Source organism: Epinephelus fuscoguttatus, linkage group LG20, assembly GCF_011397635.1.
Source record: "Epinephelus fuscoguttatus linkage group LG20, E.fuscoguttatus.final_Chr_v1".
Lineage (NCBI taxonomy): Eukaryota > Metazoa > Chordata > Actinopteri > Perciformes > Serranidae > Epinephelus > Epinephelus fuscoguttatus.
The window spans coordinates 37,083,392-37,106,166 of record NC_064771.1 but is presented as its reverse complement, the minus strand read 5'-3'; the positions used below and the strand labels follow the sequence as shown (position 1 = coordinate 37,106,166).

The following is a 22,775-nucleotide window of genomic DNA, read 5'->3' as shown; positions in this document are numbered from 1 at the left end:
ATTTTGGACACAAATGTCATTAATTTACAACAAAAACAGCTGTGGACCCAGCACTGAACCCTGTGGAGCTTCCCACGCCGGTCTCATTGACAATAATGTCTCCTTTTCAAGACGGACTTGTGCAGTATAAACAGGTTGCTGTGGCAGAAAGGGATGATCAATACCATCAACATTTTTGGGTGCTGATAGATATGTATTGCGATTTTTAAGTATTGAAATCCTACAAGTATTAGTACTAGTACTAGTATTGCAATTTAATATTACGGTATTACAGTTTACTTTTTAACACTAAACCACTGGAAAAGTTAAATCATACACTTCTAGAGACTGTTTATCATAAGTCATAAACCACATCTATTGTTTATCTGTCTCTCTAGCTTTTATTTCAGCAGCATCATATACAGCAGAGGAAAGTGGGAAATTAACTAATGACTTTTACTCCAGTGAAGCACTTAGTGACCTCTGTGATCTGCGGAGGGTGCCAAAGGTGTCATTCTGTTCTATCCAGAGTAACAGTATTTTAGGAATCTGAGACTAGAGGCAAAAAAGGACAACAGGAAGAAAGTTGAACTACAATTCCAGGAGGACAGTCCCAGAAGCATGTGGCAAAGGTCTAAAATCTATGAAGCACTACAACCGTTCTAACCGATGTACAGCAGACGCCATAGCACACATCCTCCACACCACTCCGTCTCACCTGGAAAAGACAGGAAGCTATGCGACTGTCTACAGTTCAACGTTTAACACCATAGTTCCCTTCAGGCTGGACACAAAGCTCAAGGAGCTGGGATTAAACACTTCACTGTGTGCATGTGGATCCTTGATGTCCTGACAGGAAGAGCCCAGGTGATGAGAGTGGACGGACACACCTCTCTCATCAGAACAGTGAAGTCATTAATTGAACAGGGTTAAGGTACCGACAGGCCTCACCCTTAACAGAAAGCACAGACCACAGAGGCTTCCAGAGAAAAACCAAATGATTGAATGAATGAATGAATGAATGGGTTTATTTCAGTACATTTCAATAAACAATGTAACTGAAAGGGTGTAGGTAGAAGCTAAAGCTGATAAACACCTACCCCTTTTACCTTTCAAAATTTACTTGTCATAACAATACAAATACAAAAGAGCAACGTGCAAGAATTTGAAATTAATCACATCAGTAAACTTAAATTTTCCATCACACAACAGAATGAATAGCACACAGCGCACAAATTCAGAAATAATAGTACAGTCAGTAAACTTAATTTTCTTTACCATAGCAAGAAATAATGTCGTTTTTATAGAGTCTTTTAAAGATGTGTAATGTACAACATTTGATAATTTAATATTTTCAGGACAGTTGTTCTAGAAGAGACAGAGGGGTCAGAGCCAGGCGCTGAAATGAGAGCCCTTGTGTTAACAAACTTGTCTATGAAAAAGTGCAGGAAGTTATTGCATAGCTCAGGGGATGCTTCCAAGCAGACAGACTGCGGGCCATTTAAAACAGAGTCAATGGTTAGTTAGTGCTTTAGTAAGCTACAATATGAGGCTATACTGTTAGCATGATGTTAGCTTTAAACTGCTGGCAAAAGGCCAGGGTTAAGTTGTGCCAGTGGCAAATTATGTGACATTTTTGATTTTAGACCAAAAGCCATAATGCCACGCCTTTACAAAAGGAAGACAGACACGGGTTCAACTCCTCTTATGGAGTTGGACACAGTAGTGAGAAAGGTGCAACAGGGGAAGGTCTGCAAATAGGCCTTGTTGAAGAAGATTGCAGCTATGGAGCCATCACACACACACACACACACACACACACACACACTCTACTGGCCAGGAGTTGACATGTATAACCTGGAGCCTTCATTTTTAATTTCATTTTGTTCTTAACATTTTAAATAGGCCTTGTTGTAGAATATTGCAGCATTGACAAGTGGCATGTTGTGTTGTAGCTGGTTCTGAGAATTGCAGTTGATTTTGTTCAGGTTTAACTTAATTTTATTCTGAAAATGATAAATATTATGTAGGCCTACTTCTAGGCCAATTTGGTATTGAATTTGTCTTGCTTTGATACAGCATTACAGTATATGACACGAAAATGTTCTGTTTTACTTCAATAATCAATGGTACAATTTCCCCCAACGTATTTTCTCCAAAGGCACACCTCACCCAGCATCGGGGGCAAATTGTGCCACGAGACCACTTTTTTTTGGAAAGCCATATTTTTTAAAACAGTTTATTTAAGATCCAAAGTGGTTGTTCCCAGGGATGCCCCACATCCTGAAATATATGTACATATTTTAGTTGGACGCATTACTGCCATGCCCTCTCTTTAAAGTCACCTCAAGTAAAAACTGGCACATCTCACCCCACTCTCCCCTATTGCAAAACTGGTCGGTCAGCCAATCAGGGACTGGAGCTGGTCCTTATGAGGAGTTGGGCATGAGATAGTTGAGTCACGAGCACAATAGCAGACGGACAAAGTTTGGAGACAAGTGAAAAACGGCCTAGCAAAGAAAAGGAGCTCCTCTGTGTGAGGAGGCAAAGAAGAGCAAAAAGGAGAGTGATAAAAGAAGAGGAAAAACAAGAGTAAACCTCAGTCAGGCGTTCAAGAGATGGAGGGAGCTCCGTGACCAAAGAGGCTTCAAAACCCATGTCCAGCTAGCTTTCTTTCTAATGGATCAGTAAGTAACACGGCTAAATGTTAGCTAGACCAGAGAGGACTGGACTGTACTGGCTGCTAGTTCATTCCTAGCTGGCCAGCATCGCAAATCGCCGCAACCAGGGAGCGGGTAGCGAGTGTTGGTCGGCTGACATCCTGGTTGTCATTCTACGGCAGCCCTCGGACAGTGATACCCCCCTCCCTTCCTTCTGTTCTCTTCTCACGGAGGCAGCTATCCACGGACATCGCCCAGCTAAGTTACGCCCAGCTAAGTGAACACTGGACTTTTCACTGCAACGGCCTTAGACTGAGGAGCATCAAAGTCAGTTAACGTGAGTCCACACAACTCTCCCAAGCTGGCCTGGAGAGCAGGGAGATCATGTCGGTCACTGGCCATAAATGTGAGGGCAGCCTTCGCAGCTACTGGGCACCCAGCCTCTCCGACCAGGAGAAGTAGAGTAAAATTCTCTCCTCTGCTCCCGTTTGTCTGGTGAACGCCTCTCCTCTGTCAATACACTCTGCCAGCAGTTTAATAATACTGATGCCAGTTGTAACATTTGAATCTTTTAGTAGTAAGCCATGTTCTAAGCGGGATAATGTATAGTGAGCCGGTGACAGTTGAAAAATAACTCTGCTGTGCGTCGGGGTTCCATTCCACTGTCGGGAGTTATTTTCCAACAGTCACTGGCTCACTATACATTATCCCTTACGTGTCTACTGTTGTTTGTACTGGTACTGTACATATTGGTATCATTTACTGTGAGTTGATGTACTCAGGGGCGTCGCCAGGAATTTTGGGCCCCATGAAAAATCACATTTGGCCCCCCCTGCGCAGCTTTTGTCACCACATCTCTAGGACCTAACTGACCCATTAAAAGCTTTACGTGACTCTAACTTTGAAGGCTTGCAACTGTCTTGGTTCTTGTAGTTCAATACTACCAGTACAATATTCACTGCTAGTGAGTTGTACATGCAACAGTCTGCATACAGTATGCAATTCACTATTTGGATCTATCTGGATCATTTTAATATTGCCTGTAACTTTAATACAGGCTGAGTTAGGCTACTTAATGTTTCTAACTGTCCAGCATCCAGTACATCCAGTTTCATAATAATCAATAGGCCTATGTGGAAAAATAATTTGTTTGAGTTTCTGTCATTAAAAATGATTTCATTTTCTTTTTTCTGACGGTAAAAAAGAGCAAGAGAGAAAGAAATTCCCACAGACTCCCTGCAATGATGCTAACTAGGTCACATATTGACACCCTTTCTTTTGCCTCTCCTCTCTCTCCCTTCTCTCTTTCCTTTTTTTGAAAACAGGATTTTCTTTTAGTACTAGGTAGCATGATGATGACTGTAGCGTTCTAGTGCAACTGCTGACTGCTACTAGGCACAGTCACCGTCAGTGCCCTAAGGCAGGACCAAACATTCATGCAGATACAGGGGTTGGTCAGTAAATATGCATGTTTACTTTTGGTCAATGGGGATATTAAACTTTTACTGCCACAAACACACATAAACACAAGTAAAAACAAAGAGCTCATTAATTTTATTACTATATTTGAAAAAACAAAAACAAATTCTGAATGATGATGGTTTAATAATTTGATATTAATTTCTACCTATGAATCGTCCTAACTTGGCACCACTGGATGTACTGGTACTGTGCATTCTGGTATAATTATTTGCAGTGTGTGTCCACACACCTCATTCTACATATACATAGAGGTATACTGGTGGCTTTACAGCCTACATTTTATTGATTATCTCCGATCCCACGCTCAATTAGGTCGTTGCGACAGTGCGAGCAACTCTGCTGACGCTAGGTGGCGCCAAGCTAAAAAAAAACAAATGCTATCTGTTGCCTCTTTAGCAAGATAGTTAGAGTGGAAATTGTAGTATGAATATACAGCCCTTTATATGGACCCTTCCCTGGTACAACTTCTGGAACACCAGATTCTCTCCACAAGTCAGCAGGTGGAAAAGTAAAAGGTGAAAAGAAAACAGTAAACGTGAAGAGAAGTAGTATTTTAAATTTTTTGTATACGACAGAGCAAGAATGTAAGCCAACCTGAAAAACAGCCATAAATCACCCATGCTACAAGAGTCCAGAATAAGTGGAAGAAATATACAAGAAACTGCCAAAGCAAGTTGAAATGTACATTTACAGTGTCATACACTAAGTCAGCGGACATTGGGTGCATCCGCCCAAGGGGTCATAATTCACCTCAGTTTCCCTGACACCGCTCAAGACACTGCTCTAAGCACCACCAGGTGTTTTACACACGTGTGACACTGCCTTGCATTTATAAATAAACACCTGGCATTTATAACTGCCACAAGGCGTCTTAATCGCCATCAGGGCTGCATTCAAAAATAATAAAACTAGAAAGGTTTTGAAAGCAGAGAAGTATTAAATTTAGAACTTGAAGAAGAACGACAGGTCTGTCCCTCAGCAGCTACATATCTTTCCCCATCTGACTGCATCCTCAGCTTGTATCAGAAATATGCCTGTTTTAAAATAACGATACCTTGAATTATAATGCTAGTCATCAAGTCTGAGAATGTGTTGCTGATTTACCTCTTTCATATCATATAAAATGAATGCCTAAAGTTATTCATCTGACTACTTTATATGACTGATATTACTGAGGTCTGCTGCTAAATTTGTGTTTCACTCAGTAGAACTGCGATTTAATAAGTCAGCACTTAAAAAATGTAAACTGCGTCTTTAAGGCAGACAAACAGATGATTAGCTGGGAAACATCATGTTTATTCACTTTACATGGAGCTAAAATTAATACAGAACTAAGTGAAATGTTTGCCGAATGTGTTAGTGTCAGTTTATGGGTTGTAAGACATCATAAACCATCTTTTAGAAGGAGAAGTTTGTTAACTGTAAGCTCGCTCGGGCTCTGTTAAATTAATGTAGCAGGGCGAGTGAATGGCTAACATAGGAAAACAGCACTTTGAGATGGCTGTCAGAGATGGCAGAGGTCTGATCACATTATCCAGTATGAGGTGTAACAGGTGGTGTGTTTCACATGTTTAATTTCCCAATCACTCTACAAAAGAGGATTAGCGTACCATAGGTATCGTGGGGACAAGAAATAAGTTCTACATATACATATACATATTTATCCTTTATATAAATAATAAATAAATCAAAAATCAGTGTGTTTTCTTGCCAGATTCTTGCTGAAACTGTTGCTGCAGATCGCGAATCAGTTGTGGAGCTTGGCGCCATGGCATGTCCACTGTGAACATCCAAATAGCTTAACATGGGTCCCACATACAAAACTTTGAGCTGACCTCATCAATACTGCCGAGACAACGCCAAGGTTTCATTGCTAATCTTATTTATAAAACTGAAACTGAAACTTTATAAAAATGAATAAAACTGTATTCATTTACAGTTTGTTTTTGCCCAGAGATACAAAATTACCTCAAAGAGACATGACATGAAGTTGTGTATTAAACAGAATATGAGAAATCTACCCAGATGAATAAGTCAATCAATCAATTTTATTTATAAAGCCCAATATCACAAATCACAATTTGCCTCACAGCGCTTTACAGCATACAACATCCCTCTGTCCTTTGGACCCTCACAGCGGACAAGGAAAAACTCCCCCAAAAAAAACCCTTTAACGGGGAAAAAAACGGTAGAAACCTCAGGAAGAGCAGCTGAGGAGGGATCCCTCTTCCAGGACGGACAGACGTGCAATAGATGTCGTACAGAACAGATCAACATGATAAATTAAAGGGCCAGTGTGTAATATTTGGCATGGTTTATTGTCAATCTGAATCTGAATCTGAATATTCTACCCATTAATATGTTTATACAAGTATATAATCGCTATAAAATAAAATTCGTTTGGTTTTCGTAGCCTTATAATTATGCCTTTATATATATACTGTATATAGCAAGGGCCTTGCTTTAGAGAGGTCGCCATCTTGCGCCGCCATGTATGTACTGCAGACCAAGTGGACAATCCAGCCAGCCAGAGAACGCATTTCGCGTTTATAAATAAACCAACGAAGACAGCGGAAGGAAGGAAGAAGGAGGAGGAAACAACAGAGAGTGTTAGTAGTTTGTCGATAGAGTAGTGAAGTTTTTTAGTTATAAAGTTTGCGAATGGACCACACTTACCACGCAACAGGAGAGAATGAACCCGAACCGTCATCTGCAAGGAAAAGAAGACGCAACTTCACTCCTTGTGATGCACTCTCTGCGGCGCTTTTCCTCCTGATGATATATCTCCCCAACGATGGCAGCAGTAGCACCGACTCCCATTCTGTGCATTCAGCCTCTCTTCTCGCCCGCTCAGCATCAAACTATGGAGTTCCTCATCTGTGTACTCCGGCTCAAACAGGTATGGCTCTGGGTCTGTGTCCGCTACAAGAAACTCTTCAAAATCGCGTTCAAAGTCGTCCATTGCAGCTACTATAGTCCGGAGATATTGCTAGGCTAAATAAACAGCTGAGCTCTGTTTACAGGCTACGCTGTCAGTCAGTGTGCGGGCTGCAGATTGGTGGAGCAGAGAGGGGAGGGGGGTCCCCACTCAGCATGGTAAACGAGTATGTGTGTATGAAGTGTGTCTGTTACGCCAGAAGAGTCAGCGTTTGGGACGGAGTCTTTTACCCCCTGGAGTGTTACCAGAGTTTTTGGAGTGCTCAAATAACGGGCCTTTTTCCCGAACACTACTCTGGTCTCCTGCTCATGAGGGATTCATTACAATATCATAACATGGCTTAGATTTCTAAATAAATATTCACCTCATAACTAGATAGACCTACTCCTGAAAAACATGTGCGCAAGGTGTTTTGTCCCTACGAGGCCACCGTCATTTACCCGACGGGAGGGGTGTGCGAGTGAGCCCTGCAATCTAGAATTGGACCACTAATGTCACTGTTTTCAACCCATTTTACACACTGGCCCTTTAACAGTAATCCGTATGACACAATGAGACAGAAAGAGAGACAGAGAGACAGAGAGAGATGCAGGACAGACGGTAATGACAGTAGCTTACAACAACATTAATGAAAGTAATAATATTATAGTTATAGTTCTGGTTACTGTGGTACAATATGTTGAAAGTATGTATTAATATCTGGCAGTATACATGTGTGACAATAGTCATATGTGTATAATAACAGTAGAAGGATGACTAATGACTAATGATGGCAGCAGCAGCAGCAGGAGGCATCTGGCAGGACCATGGCAGCAGCACAACCACACACGTCACGCTGTCCAGGCACCGCTGTGATATGAGTTAATCTGAGAGACAGTGGAGCACAAAGGCTCCGGAGAAGAAGCCGAGTTAGTGACATCCAGAATGGCCGAGTTAGCAAGATGCAGTAATAGAATACGAGAGAGAGAGAGAGAGAGAGAGAGAGAGAGAGAGAGAGAGAGAAGGTGCCCGGTGTATTATAGGGGGGTCCTCCGGCAGACTAGGCCTAAGTCAGCCAAACTAGGGGCTGGTACAGGGCAAGCCTGAGCCAGCCCTAACTATAAGCTTTATCAAAGAGGAAAGTCTTAAGTCTAGTCTTAAATGTGGAGACGGTGTCTGCCTCCCGGACCGTAACAGGAAGATGATTCCACAGGAGAGGAGCCTGATAGCTGAATTCTCAGAGCGCAGTGTTCTGGTGGGATAATAAGGCACTATGAGCTCTCTAAGATATGACGGAGCTTGACCATTTAGAGCTTTATAAGTTAACAGTAAGATTTTAAATTCAATTCTGGATTTTACAGGGAGCCAGTGCAGAGAAGCTAAAACAGGAGAAATATGATCTCGTTTCTTAGTTCCTGTTAGTACACGTGCTGCTGCATTCTGAATTAGCTGGAGAGTTTTTAAGGACTTACTAGAGCTACCTGATAACAGAGAGTTACAGTAATCCAGCCTAGAGGTAACAAAAGCATGGACCAATTTTTCTGCATCTTTTCGGGTCAGGATAGGCCTAATTTTCGCAATATTACGCAGATGAAAAAATGCAGTCCATGAGGTTTGCTTTAAATGAGAATTAAAAGACAAATCTTGATCAAATATTACTCCGAGGTTTCTTACGGTAGTGGTAGAGGCCAGAGCAATGCCATCTAGAGAAACTATGTCATCAGATAAAGAGTCTCTGAGTTGTTTGGCGCCAAGAACAATAACTTCAATTTTGTCTGAATTTGCGCGCGCACGCACACACACACACACACACACACGTTCTCATACTTCTATCCTTGTGAGGACCCTGATTGACACAATGCATTACCTCACCCATTACTCTAAGGGATTGTTGATCATCTATGAGAGAGAAGGGGTTGTTGCAGAAAGAGGGAGGCATGTCAAATCATTTTTTAAGCACTTAGGAGGAACTCATGTTTTTTACTTTGGCTCAGAGGAGGGGCGTATACATTTAAATGGCTGTATTTTGTATTTATTTCACTGCAGACTTTTAAAGAAAACATTCCTTCAACATTTTGCCAATTTTGCCAAATTTCCAAATTTTGCTGATCATTTCAGTGATAATTTTTGGAGATAACTTTTAGTGATTTTTAAAGAAAATGTTGGTTTGGAAGGTGTGTTCATTAAAAATTGCCAAAATGAACCCGTCCGCACGACAAGAGTGAAAAATTGAGGCTTTCTCCAACTTCAGTATTTCGTCTTCAAATTTTAACTTACAAACATCAAAGGCTTTATGTATATTGTATGTATGGATTACATGTATTACATAAAGCTACACACACACACACACACACACACACACACACACACACACACACACACACACAACAGCAACACATAAGAGCCACAGCTCATCTCCTTCCTACAGCTCACAGTATTCTTTTTTGATTTACTCCTCTACATCATATTTGTTTGTTTGTTTGTTTGTTTTCAATAACTTTTGTAGTGAGTTATGAGGCCCCAGTTGGCCTGGAGGTGGCGCTGTAACTAAGGCCCAAAAATTAAATTTCAAAGAAGTTTTTGAAAAACACATTTTTGACATCTCCTCCTGGATCATCATTGAACCAAGCTCATCAAAAGATGCATAAAGCTTATTGATATCTCATAGTGTGTTTGATGTTGACCAATGAATTTGAGGGACATGCTCACATATGCACCTGAAACATTGCCATGGCATAAATAACACAAATCAGACTATGAATCCAAGATATGGACAGAAATATTGTCCAATGTCACAAAACTTGCAGGAAATGTTTCATGACAATGTTGAACCACATGTTTGAAATTATTTATAAATTAATCAACAGGGGGCACCATCGCTTCCAAACCGTTCCAAATCCCTGACCTTGGAAAAATCTGACCATAAATCAATGACAGTTTGTCCAAACATCACTAAACTAGGTGAATATTTTCAATTCAGCCATTGATGCATGTCCCCACAATTTTTCTGCCACTGACCAAAAGGGGGCGACAGAATTACCAGAGAAGATTGGGACCAGCAGAGATTTGGACTTTAATGAATGATTATCTGTCTGATGTAATACACTTTGAAAGGTCTTGATCCTTTTTCATGATTTTTGATTGATTTGATTGATTGTTTTTGATGATTTTGGTTTTACAAACTGCAACAAACTGTGAAAAGTGCATGAGCTGTTCTCTAAAAGGACGTTTGACCTGCTGTCATTTTGTTAACAATGAAATTAAAGCTACAAGAACGTCTGACAAAAGTTTGTCCTGTGTGGCATCTGATCCCATGGGAAACATGCATAATGTGTGAAGAACACAACATTGTGTGTTCAGAAGATGCCGTTGACTCAGCTGGTGTTGAGATAACATGAACAAAAAGCACTCTGTGAGAATCAGTGCTAACATTAGCAAGCTGGGCTAACTAGCGTCAATGTTCAGAGTGGAACACAGTGTCCTTATGATACTGTGAAGACGGAATAATGTTCTCTAAAGGTTCATGTTCTCTCATTGTGTTCTTTGCATTAAAAGATGCTGATGTGTCAGAAATGATGAAGCTTACAACCTTTGGTAAAGTCACCTTTTGTAATCTGCAGGAAAACACAAAGTAGCACACAGTGGTGAAGTCAGGTCTCCACTTTATTGAATATTCTGCTTCAGAAGACAGTGAACATATCCAACAGGTGTTGCAGTGTTACAGGAATCTGACATCACATCAGAAATGTTTGCAACTAAATGATGTTAACAGAGACTCTCTCCAACAAAACAAGATCTGCAATTTTTACACATGAGCTATGAGTTTATATTTCAAGAGACAAAGCAACTGAGTATCAATAAAGGCTCTATCTATGTGCCAAGAGTTAGATTATAAAGTTACAACAAAAAATATCTGTGACCTACCAAGCAACTAAAGTTTAAACTGATTGTGAAGCTGTGAAGCAACAAAACAGTCTAAGAAGAAGGCTGTGCATTGAGTCAACATGAACTAACACGTGACAAATCAGATTTCTACAGCTTTAAAAACATCAGCAATGTACTTATCATCTAACAAAATGGAGTTAACAGCAACTCTCTCATCAAACAGTAAAGTCTTAAACTGAACCTGAGGTCAGGGTTAAAGTAAAGACTCAGAAAAACACAAACCAGAAAAGATAACCCTTTAAATATTAGGCATTAAGAAGAAAAGGAACAAATCCTAAATCAAAGAACAGGTGTGTTATCTACCTTATGTCCCAACATAATCAACATGATAAATTCAACAAAACAAGTCAATCATTTTCCTTTTACATGAGCTGTGAGTTTCTACGTCAACATATTTGTGTTCACAAAGTAACTGTGATTCAATATAAGCTCTGTATCTTTAAGTATCAGGAATTACAATAGAAATGAAAACAATTAAAACATATTGTGTGATGTACCAAGCAAAACTGAAAGTGAAGCACGGAGCTGTTTGAGAAGAAGGCTGTGCATCGAATCAACATGAACTGAAGAATAGAAAATGACGTTTAAAGTCACTTTATGACATCATCGATTTTCCTGGTCCCTCTGGGTTTGAATGTATTTTTTTGATTTTTGAGGGATGTATAGGCTAAAATAGGATGTTAGGTTGCTTCTTAAACTTTGAATATGAACCTGTGTCCCTACTGACAGACCAGCAATCTAACAAGTGTTTGTCATGGCTTCTACTGAACTGGACTCAGGTACGCAAAGTTGGAGTGGCATTTAACCCAGAGGCCTGGGTAAACAGGTGCAGTGAATTTGGTGCAAAAGGTGTAGAGGTGACGCAGAGTGTTAGATGAGACTCTGTAGTAGGACAGAGTGCCAGCAGGCCAGTCCAGAAACACCCCGACTTTGTCGCAGCCATCAGAGGGAAAAGCAGTGTCCCACTGCCAACCATTATGATATGCCGCCAAACCGTGATTAGATGAACTGCAGAACTGGCCAACAGCCCACGACATTTTATTATTTCCAAACTGGCTGTCAAAACATTCAGCTTTTCTTTCAATTCCCTTGTATACAACAGCAACATAAACAGATTCTATGGAGCCAGTACTCCACTCTACCTCCCAGTAATGGCGGCCAGTTAAGCTCTCTTTGCACAACACCTGAGGATGTGTATCGAACCTCTCTGGGTGATCAGGGTATGACTGCTGTTCTCCATGTGTTGCCTTCTTGTCTCCCTCAGACAGAGTGAGGAAGTCGTTTGCAGTGTTTGGGTCCAGGGTGAGATCAGTGGCATCTGAAGGAGAGACCAAATTAAATTTAGTCATCCTGAAGGTCAAACAGGTTTCTGGAAGACAGTTATTAGTACAGCATATTTAAGGCCTTAAAATAAAAGCATGAAAAAAAGACTTACACCCGATCAAATCTTCTCTGTCAGTGATGGCCTCCACATCAATGGGGTCAGGCTTTGTATAGTCTTCACTGACCAGGATGCCCTCCTTGTAATGATAGAAGGTTGCCCCTTTGTATTTCTCATTTGCTATGGTTGCTATGAGAATACGCAACCTGTTGTTGTTCGCCTGTGCTTTGGCAAAGTCACGGAAAGCTTTGGCTTTGATTCTCATGTTGCAGAAAATCTCCTCTGAGAAGTACCATGGCTCTTCAGTGGTACTTCCTAATGTAGGTGACTTTAAGTAGGTGGCCATCAGATCCAGGTAGGTATCACCTCTTTCCATGGAGGTGAAAACAAAGCACAAAGCATTCGCTACGCCTGGAGCAAGAACCTCTCTGTCCAGCTCTGACTGATTTTGGACAATCTTTATTCCCTCCATGGTATCTACACAGGATCTGATGACGTTGATTTCTCTCTCTTTGTCATCCAGCCACTTGCTCAGTTTTTCACGACTGAATGGCGACTTGTCTCGGTCTTCAAAGAGTTCTTCTACTGAGCTCTCATCTGCTTCACCATCACGGATGGAGGGAAGTTTCTTCGCCAAACTCTGTCGGAGGTTAGTTGCAAAGTGACTGCACAATTTTTGGAACTGGCTTAATTCTTCTCGAATGACTGGGAAATTTGCTACCACTCTGTCTTCCAGAGAATCATTGCATCTGATTCCTGTTTTGCTTAAATCTTCCAGAGCATCCTGCACCCTCCACACTAGTGCGCTGCTGATCTCTCTTGACAACTCAGCAGCTTTAGTGTCCAGATTCGTCAGTGGCATCAGCCAGACCTTCAGTGGAACAGCATTCTCTCCTTTTTCTCCCAGTAGCTGTGGAAGTTGAGCGTAGACCTTCACCGCGTCTTCAAATGTCACAGGGTTGCTTTCAAGAATGAAGTCTCCGAAGAATTTGCAGGACAATTTGTTGGTCAGGTCTTTTTCTTCATCACTCAGCTTTATTTCAGCTTGTCTCTCAATACTAAGTGAGGGGATCTTCTTTATCACAGCCTGCATGCTGCCCTGGACGTTCTGAACCTTGCTGGCTTCTAACTTCTCACTGTCAAACACAAAGAAAGCATTTGCCCCGTACAGGATCCCGGTGACCACATGTGTTGCGCCGCTCTTCTTAATGACATCTGTCTGTTTGGTGTCCATGGTCATGATGTTAATCAATGACAACTCTTTGAAGTTGGTGGTAGCTTTGTACTGACACGTCACTCTGCTCTGATTCTTGAATTTCTTCTCATCATTCAGATACTTGGCAGATCCTCCAACTTCAATCAGTCCACTGCAGAAACTGAGCTTCAGAGAAGCGCTAACATCCAGCAGGGAGGACTTTTCATCAGTGGAGTCAGATGCAGAAATATTAAATGCACTGCTACGGTTGGATTTTTCAGCTGTGTTGTCTTGTAGAGTTTTCTCATCCCACAATGTCAGACCTGTAGAAAGTGGAAAATATCAGTCACCCGTTAAAATCAGAAAAATACTTTCCCTCCACATACATACATTTTAAAGGAATACTTCACCCACAAAATGAACATTTGTAAATCACTTAGTTGTGCTGTGTGACCTTGAATTTGTTAAGAAAACTTAGTTTTTCTCACAAGCCTCCACAGCAAACATATTGATTTGTTGATTGATTGAGGGAACATATGTAACATCAACAAAACTAATATCAAAACATCCATTTACAAACTGTCACAACTGGTGCAGAATAATCCCAACCTCACTTATCCAGTCGTGTGCTCAGGACTGGATAAACACTACAAAGAAAACAGCTTTTGTTCAACATTGATCCAAATTAACTAATAAATCACTACGTTCACTGTTTTCGATGGAGGCATGTGAAAAAAACGAGGTTTTCTTCATGAATTCAAGGTCACACAGTGTGACTAACTGATTTACAAATGATTGTTGTGTAGTGTAAGTATTCCTTTAAAGTATGTAAAATAAATACTCTCCTATGATTAATATTTTGTCGAACATTTCTCCAATAAAAACTGCAAAAAAAAAAAACTCTGAAAAGGGGGGCTCTGTTTCCTCTTCCTTATTGAGAAATTCTGGATCTGGCCTCCGCCCTGCCCACCACCACTGCTTGCACTCGGTTGACTGGTCAGTGAGTTTCTTGAGAAATGTTTTGGCAAATACCCATGATGCCATCCAGCCAGAAGGGGGCGCTATAATAAAGACTAAAAATTTTCATTTTGCAATGGCCACGCCCCTCACAACCTACACAGACGACTCAATTTTTTTTATTTATTGCAAGATGATATATGAACTGATACCACATGAATATCCTGTCTTCCAAAGATCAACTGAAAAATGGAACTACAAAGCATCTCCCAATTCTTTTTATACTGAGTACGAATGTTGAAGAGGTTAACATTATGTTTGTGCTTCATGAAATGATTTCAAAGTTCCTGTAAGCAGAGCTGTGACAGGTAAATATATAGTCTAAGTCAAGACTGACCTGGGATCAGTGCATCTCTGCGAGCATCATAGAGCATTCCTAGGCGAAAGGGTCGACCCAGAGAAGCAATTGTCATTTCTGTAGCCATTTCTCCAACCTGTAGGGAAAAGTAACCACACAGCACTCAGTACTTAATTTACACCCTTCTATCATATGTGATGAGAGTTTATAACACAGAGTCAACTGTCCTCCAGAGAGGACGACAAAGATCAGAGACAGAAAGAATGACAGTCTTAGAAATGCAGTATTTCTCTGCAGACACCAGTCTGATGCTGATAGTTTTACAGAGTTCATTCATTTATTCATTTTCTGTAACCGCTTAGCCTATCCCAGCAAACGCTGGGTGAGAGGCAGGGTTCACCCTGGACAGGTCACCAGACTATCACAGGGCTGACACATAGAGACAGACAACCATTCACACCTCTTTTTTCAATCAATCAATTGCAAGATGCAGTAATAGCATATGAGAGAGAGAGAGAGAGAGAGAGAGAGAGAGAGAGAGAGAGAAGGTGCCCGGTGTATTATAGGGGGGTCCTCCGGCAGACTAGGCCTAAGTCAGCCTAACTAGGGGCTGGTACAGGGCAAGCCTGAGCCAGCCCTAACTATAAGCTTTATCAAAGAGGAAAGTCTTAAGTCTAGTCTTAAATGTGGAGACGGTGTCTGCCTCCCGGACCATAATATGGCACTATGAGCTCTCTAAGATATGACGGAGCTTGACCATTTAGAGCTTTATAAGTTAACAGTAGGATTTTAAATTCAATTCTGGATTTTACAGGGAGCCAGTGCAGAGAAGCTAAAACAGGAGAAATATGATCTCGTTTCTTAGTTCCTGTTAGTACACGTGCTGCTGCATTCTGAATTAGCTGGAGAGTTTTTAAGGACTTACTAGAGCTACCTGATAATAGAGAGTTACAGTAATCCAGCCTAGAGGTAACAAAAGCGTGGACCAGTTTTTCTGCATCTTTTCAGGTCAGAATAGGCCTAATTTTGGCAATATTACACAGATGAAAAAATGCAGTCCGTGAGGTTTGTTTTAAATGAGAATTAAAAGACAAATCTTGATCAAATGTTACTCCGAGGTTTCTTACGGTAGTGCTAGAGGCCAGAGCAATGCCATCTAGAGAAACTATGTCATCAGATAAAGAGTCTCTGAGTTGTTTGGGGCCAAGAACAATAACTTCAGTTTTGTCTGAATTTAACATCAGGAAATTGGTGCTCATCCAAGTTTTTATGTCTTTAAGGCAAAAGGAAGCATATATGGAATAAATAGGATTGATCCGAGCACAGAACCTTGCGGAACTCCAAAACAAACTTTAGTACGTAAGGATGATTCATTATGAACGTCAACAAACTGAAAACGACCAGATAAATAAGATTTAAACCAGCTCAGTGCAGAACCTTTTAGGCCAATTAAGTGATCCAGTCTCTGCAGTAGAATTTGATGGTCAATTGTGTCAAACGCCGCACTAAGATCTAATAAAACAAGTACAGAGACAAGTCCTTTGTCTGAAGCAATCAGAAGGTCATTTGTAATTTTAACTAGAGCTGTCTCAGTGCTATGATGCACTCTAAATCCTGACTGAAATTCCTCAAATAAATTATTATCATGGAGAAAATCACACAGCTGGTCTGCGACTACTTTCTCAAGGATCTTTGACATAAAGGGAAGATTAGATATTGGTCTATAGTTGGCTGACACCTCTGGATCCAGGGTGGGCTTTTTTAGCAGAGGTTTAATTACAGCTACCTTAAAAGACTGTGGTACATAGCCTGTTAATAAGGATATATTGATCATATCTAATATATGAGTGTTAACTAAAGGAAAGACCTCCTTAAGTAGCCTAGTTGGGATGGGGTCTAAGAGACACGTTGATGATTTAGATGAAGAAATCACTGCGGTCAATTCTTGAAGAGAAATTGGGGAGAAGCAATCTAAATATATATTAGGTCTTACAGCTGTGTTTGAGGTTAGATAGGTACTATCTGAGGACAGGAGGTCATGAATTTTGCCTCTAATAGTTAGAATTTTGTCATTAAAAAAGCTCATAAAATCATTACTGCTAAGGGCTAAAGGAATACAAGGCTCAATAGAGCTCTGACTCTCAGTCAGCCTGGCTACAGTGCTGAAAAGAAACCTGGGGTTGTTCTTATTGTCTTCTATTAATGCTGAGTAATAGTTTGCTCTGGCATTGTGGAGGCCCCTCTTATAAATTTTGAGACTGTCTGCCCAGATTAAACGAGATTCTTCCAGTTTCGTTAATCGCCAATTCCGTTAAAATTTTCACGATATTTGTTTTAACTTACGGGTTTGAGAGTTATACCAAGGAGGGAACCTTCTTTGCTTTGTTAACTTCTTTTTAAGAGGAGCTACAGAGTCGAGTGTTGTTCACAGTGAGCCTATGGTGCTATCGACAAAATGATCAATTCGGGAGAGGTTAAAGTCGGTACGGGAAACCTCTGTTACTGAAGGACTTGATATTGAATTTAACGACGGAGTAATCATTTCCTTAAATTTTGCAACAGCACTATCTAATAAACATCTAGTATAGTAACTGTTGCTGAGTGGTGTGTAATTGAGTAAAAAGAAATCAAAAGTAATCAGATAATGATCCGATAGCGAGGGATTCTGTGGAAAGACTTTTAGGTTATCAATTTCAATTCCATACGTCAGAACTAGATCGAGGGTATGGTTAAAACAATGAGTGGGTTCATGTACACCCTGACTGAAGCCAATGGAGTCTAATAATGAGATAAACGCGGTAGCCAGGGAGTCATTATCAATGTCGACATGAATGTTAAAATCGCCTACAATAATAACTTTATCTGATTTAAGAACTAAACTGGATAAAAACTCTAAGAATTCAGATACAAATTCAGAATACGGGCCAGGAGCACAGTACACTATAACAAATAAAAGTGGCTGCGAGGTTTTCCAGGTCGGATGTAAAAGACTAAGAACGAGGCTTTCAAATGAATTATAATCTAGTTTAGGTTTAGGGCTGATTAACACACTAGAGTTAAAAATTCCTCCTCGGCCGCTGCCTCAAGGAATGTGGGTATTATTATGACTGGGAAGAGTGGACTCATTTAGACTAACATATTCATCTGGACACAGCCAGGTTTCAGTGAGACTGAGTAAATCAATATGATTATCTGATATTAATTCGTTTACTAACACTGCTTTAGACGATAGAGACCTGATATTTAACAGTGCGCATTTAATTCTCCTGTTTTGTCTTTCTGTCACAGAAGAGGTTTTAATTTTTATGAGGTTGTTATGCACAACTCCTCTTTGTTTCATTTTAGATTTAAATAATTTAGGTGGTCGGGGGACAGACACCGTTTGTATAAAACTATGGAAACTATGGCTGGGTAACTGAACCAGAAGCTCAGAGAGGCGTATAGGACTGCGACTCTGAGTCCTGGTCTCAACTCTGGGTTGTCAGGGATTTAAATTACTGATCAAGTTTACCAGGTTCCTAGAAATGAGAGCAGCTCCATCCAAAGTGGGATGAATGCCGTCTCTCCTCATAAGACCAGGTTTTCCCCAGAAAGTTTGCCAATTATTAACGAAACCCACATCGTTTGCTGGACACCACCTGGACAGCCAGCGATTAAATGATGACATGCGGCTAAACATGTCATCAGTGGTCAGATTTGGGAGGGGTCCAGAGAAAACAGTCCGACATCGTTTTTGCATATTCACACACCGAGGCAATATTAATTTTAGTGACCTCCGATTGGCGTAACCGGGTGTCATTGCTGCCGACATGAATAACAATCTTACTGAATCTACATTTAGCTTTAGCCAGCAGTTTTAAATTTGATTCAATGTCGCCCGCTCTGGCCCCAGGGATACATTTGACTATGGTCGCTGGTGTTGCTAACTTCACGTTCCTCAGAATAGAGCTGCCAATAACCAGAGTTTTATCCTCAGCGGGTGTGTCGCTGAGTGGGGAAAAGCGGTTGGAAACGTGAACAGGCTGGTGGTGAGCCGCAGGCTTCGGCTTGGAGCTGTGCCTCTGGCGAATGGTAACCCAACCTCCCAGCTGAACGGGAGTTACCAGAGGACAGTTAGCAGAGGCTAAGGCTATGCTATGTGGCTCCGCACCGGCTACAGGGGGCTGGCTAACTACCGCAGCTACTGAATGATTTTCCATGGTGCGGAGCCGCGCTTCTAATTCACTAAGCCTCGCCTCCAATGCAGCAAATAAGCTACACTTATTACAATTACCACTGTCGCTAAGGAGGTGGAGGCATAGCTAAACATTTGGCACACCAAGCAAGAAAGAGCTGTAAAGCTAATGTAGCTAACAAGGCTAGTAACGTGCAAACAACAGCTAAGAGCTTAGCGAGAAAGTCGTAGAAAGGAGGAGAGCTATAAGTGCTTAAACAGAACTAGTGTGGGTTAAGACTTGAAGTAGACGTTAAAGCAACTGTAGTGAGAAAGCAGAAAGCAGGCTAGTAGAATTCACCAGAGTAGAGACGCTGTCACAGAAACACCAGAAATGACACAACTCGCTTACCGCACGTCAAGCAGTAACTTAATGCGTTTAGCTGAGATCTGAGATTGTTTGTTTTCACTTTGTTTTGTTTTTTAACCCGCCTATCTCTCTCTCAGGTTTCTCTTCTGATCAGCGCACGTCTATTTCTGTTTGGATGCCGTGGCAGCAGTGCAGTAGTGTATAAGACAGAATCAGTGCAAATATTAGCAGCAGTAACAGCAGAATAGTGAGTGAACATTCAGCCTGTGCAGGTTTTGGCATCAGAACAATGGAGAACATATTGGCACAGTAACAGAATAGTGAACATAATTACTCTGCAATAGGTATTTATAAGTTTCCCAGTTCCTATTCCCAGTGATTACCAAAAACCCATTTAACTAATTTGGTAACTGCAACACAAGCATGCTCATGTTATGAGAGAGGGGGAGAGAAAGAGGGTGGGAGGAAGAGAGGGGGAGAGAAAGGGGGTGGGAGGAAGAGAGGGGGAGAGAAAGAGGGTGGGAGGAAGAGAGGGGGAGAGAAAGAGGGTGGGAGGAAGAGAGGGGGAGAGAAAGAGGGTGGGTTATTTTTTTAACCAAGTTTATACAGTAATTTCTGTTAATGTTTTCTCAGTGATGCTGCTGTTAATAAGTGCACTAAAACACTGAGGGCCGAATTCACAAAAGGATTGCGTGGCTTTTGCGGCCGCTAAACCGGTAAAAATGGAGCAAACAGCTACGGTCTAATTCACAAAGCACGCGCAGAGGGTGAAATGCTCCACTAACTGCGCTGCCAAGCAGATTGCGTCTCGGTGCTCCGGTGTTATTTGCATGTATTTAAATGAGGTAATATGCATATATTTGGCACGAAAATTGCCCCTTTCTATGCAAATGAGCCTCATTGATAAACAACGTCTAATTCACTAACACCAGAGCTAACAGCCACACGCAGTTTGAGTGAAGTAAATAACGTCTTTAGAAAGCTGGTGCAAACTGGGCGCTCCTCTGTGGAAGCCTCTCGCCCAGACTTTCCGGGGGGGTGTCCAAGCAATTTGACATATTTCAGCATTTTATAAAAAAGAAACACTATAGTTACTTTCCCAGGTAATTAGTTACTTTTATATTGCAGTAACTCAGTTACTAACTCAGTTACTTTTTGGGGAAACTAAGTAGTAACTATAACTAATTACTTTTTTAAAGTAACATTCCCAACACTGCCTTTGACCAACACATCAAATACTTTTTACATAATTCCTTTTCCATTGCTGCTCCCACCTTCTGGAACTCACTCCCTAAACACATCAGAGACTCCTCCTCACTGCACCTTCAAGAAAACCCTCACAACACACTGTTTAAAACTACTTACAACCTCTGAATTCAGTGTACTTTCCCCGCCCTTTCTGGACTATTTGCCGCACAAAAGGGCTCCCCCACCCCGGGTTCGAATGAGGAACCCTCTTGCTGTGAGGTGACAATGCTAACCACTGCACCACAGTTCAGTTAAAGTCTAAATACACATCTGTCTTTGTCTCCCTCTGTCTCTGCCCCCCAGTTTGTCCTCACCTGGTCAAGTTGTGCAGATCAGCTGAGTTGTGTGAGAGTCTTGTTGACTTGCAGCTGGAGCTTCCAGTCCGATGATCTGTGATGTTGAAAGGTGATATACTGTCAGATACTCTCTTCTATTGACTCCTCCCATGACACGTCTCAACACGCCTGACAACAACCATTTGTCAGAGTGACAGGGCCCTGACCTGAGGCCAGTAGAACAGGGAGATAATGAGACAGGCAACAGGCAGAGTGCTTCCTTAACTCGCGTCTGACAGACTTTATGGGACACATATTTAACTATTCTGAGACTGCAACCCAGGCATCCCAAAACAACACAACATTCATTAAAATAAAAATGTGAATCCGCATAATCCATGTGTTTTATAATTCCTTAAATACAAAGGAAAAGAAAATACATCCTCCAACAAACTTGCTGTCTACAGCCTGAACTACTGAACCACTGGGTACAAACAGGTCCGTGTCAGTGAAAACATGGACGCTTCAACCTGCAACACAGAAGATCTATACGATCAGCACAGTTTCAAGATTAGAGTCACCAATTCAGTATCTGACCAAATGTCTCCCCTTCTGCTCCTGAGATATGACGTTAAAACATAATGATGTCACAGTCAAGCTGACCTTTGACCTTTTGGATATAAAATGTTGTCACTTATCACATCCTGTTAGACATTTAAAAACAATCAAAAGTATGATTTTTCATTGTTTAAAGCCACACTCAACCAAATGGTTGAACTGTGTTATGGTAAAGGTTGAGATGCGAAGATAATAAATTTACTTGTTTTTTTACAAAATATTAAAAAGGAAGGTAACGCTTCAGATTACGGCCCGCAATTTACACCGTAACGATCGGGTAGTTAGGGTGTAACCTGTTGTACTAACGGTGTACCTGTGTAGTGCGTACCAATACATATATGTAGGTACAGGGGAACAAGATGTTAAGTTATGGAGTAAGGGGCTAACAATTCATGAATTTACAGAGAATTTATGTTATAGGTTTTTTTTTTTAACCACTGGGTATCTATTCTATTATAACAGGGTATGTGCGACCTGCTGATCAATAATATGGATGTTTGGGGGGAATTTACAGAGAACTTATACAGTAGGTATTTTTAATTACAGGGTACTTACTCTATTATTACAGGGTACAGTATGACAATAAAACTGAAAAATCAGAGGGAAGATGGAGGGAAGCATTCTGCAGCAAGTAATAAATCAGATGTGATTTTATTTCAAAAATTACAAACAAACAGTCAATCTACATTGTTCCTTTATATTTTCAGCGGGTAGCCTATACAACTACAGGGTGCATCTGTGCGTTCACTTCAGAACAAAGGTCCAGGTGACAGTATGTTGTCATGGATACTGTTGGCGTCTGAAGACCGTCTCAGCTGTCGCTCACCTCACCAGCTTTACATTACTGGACGCCGCTTTATGGCTTCATGATTCCGCTTGCCGCCGGCAGACAGATTTCACCCACCCTAGATGTGACTCACTTGTGTTTTGGTGTAAACACGCTGACAATGTTGAAGTCATTAAAATGTTGAAGGTCTTCTCCTGGCAATTGTGTTCGTCCGCATTACGGCTCCTCAACATGCAAGCTCACCTTTTTCCAGCTCTGTGCTCGCTCTCCTTTCATCCCAGGAAATAAATACAAATATAGCAAGATAGAACACAACGCATATGCTTGATATGCTTTACTGACAGCTTACTGTGCAGTTAATTTACAGTTGGAAAAAGGTGAGCTGGCATGTTGACGCGAGTCAAGTGCCAAGTTTTGAAAGTACATTTTTTTCTGTTCCTGCAGTGAGAG

The 22,775-nt window shown here is 41.1% G+C and overlaps 3 protein-coding genes across 6 annotated transcripts in view; all 3 read right to left on the bottom strand.

The window, feature by feature from the left end:
* The window catches only part of LOC125880642 (neoverrucotoxin subunit alpha-like), a 244,586-nt gene extending 223,575 nt beyond the window's left edge, over positions 1-21,011 (bottom strand). The window contains exon 1 of one of the 2 annotated variants that reach the window (XM_049563296.1): positions 20,960-21,011. The gene's annotated coding sequence lies outside the window, so the exon portion shown is untranslated. The remainder of the gene's footprint in view (positions 1-20,959) is intronic. The other variant, XM_049563293.1, reaches the window with a different exon arrangement.
* LOC125880644 (stonustoxin subunit beta-like) overlaps positions 1-22,775 on the bottom strand; it is a 242,658-nt gene that overhangs the window by 192,262 nt on the left and 27,621 nt on the right. The window lies entirely within an intron of this gene.
* The window catches only part of LOC125880641 (neoverrucotoxin subunit alpha-like), a 65,837-nt gene continuing 53,745 nt past the window's right edge, over positions 10,684-22,775 (bottom strand). For 2 of the 3 annotated variants that reach the window (XM_049563287.1, XM_049563288.1), the window contains exons 2-4: positions 14,914-15,010; positions 12,419-13,882; positions 10,684-12,301 (exon numbers count right to left, since the gene is read on the bottom strand). In XM_049563287.1, coding sequence (XP_049419244.1) covers positions 11,745-12,301; positions 12,419-13,882; positions 14,914-15,001 — 2,109 coding nt within the window. In that variant the 5' untranslated portion in view covers positions 15,002-15,010 and the 3' untranslated portion in view covers positions 10,684-11,744. The remainder of the gene's footprint in view (positions 12,302-12,418; positions 13,883-14,913; positions 15,011-22,775) is intronic. The other variant, XM_049563286.1, reaches the window with a different exon arrangement.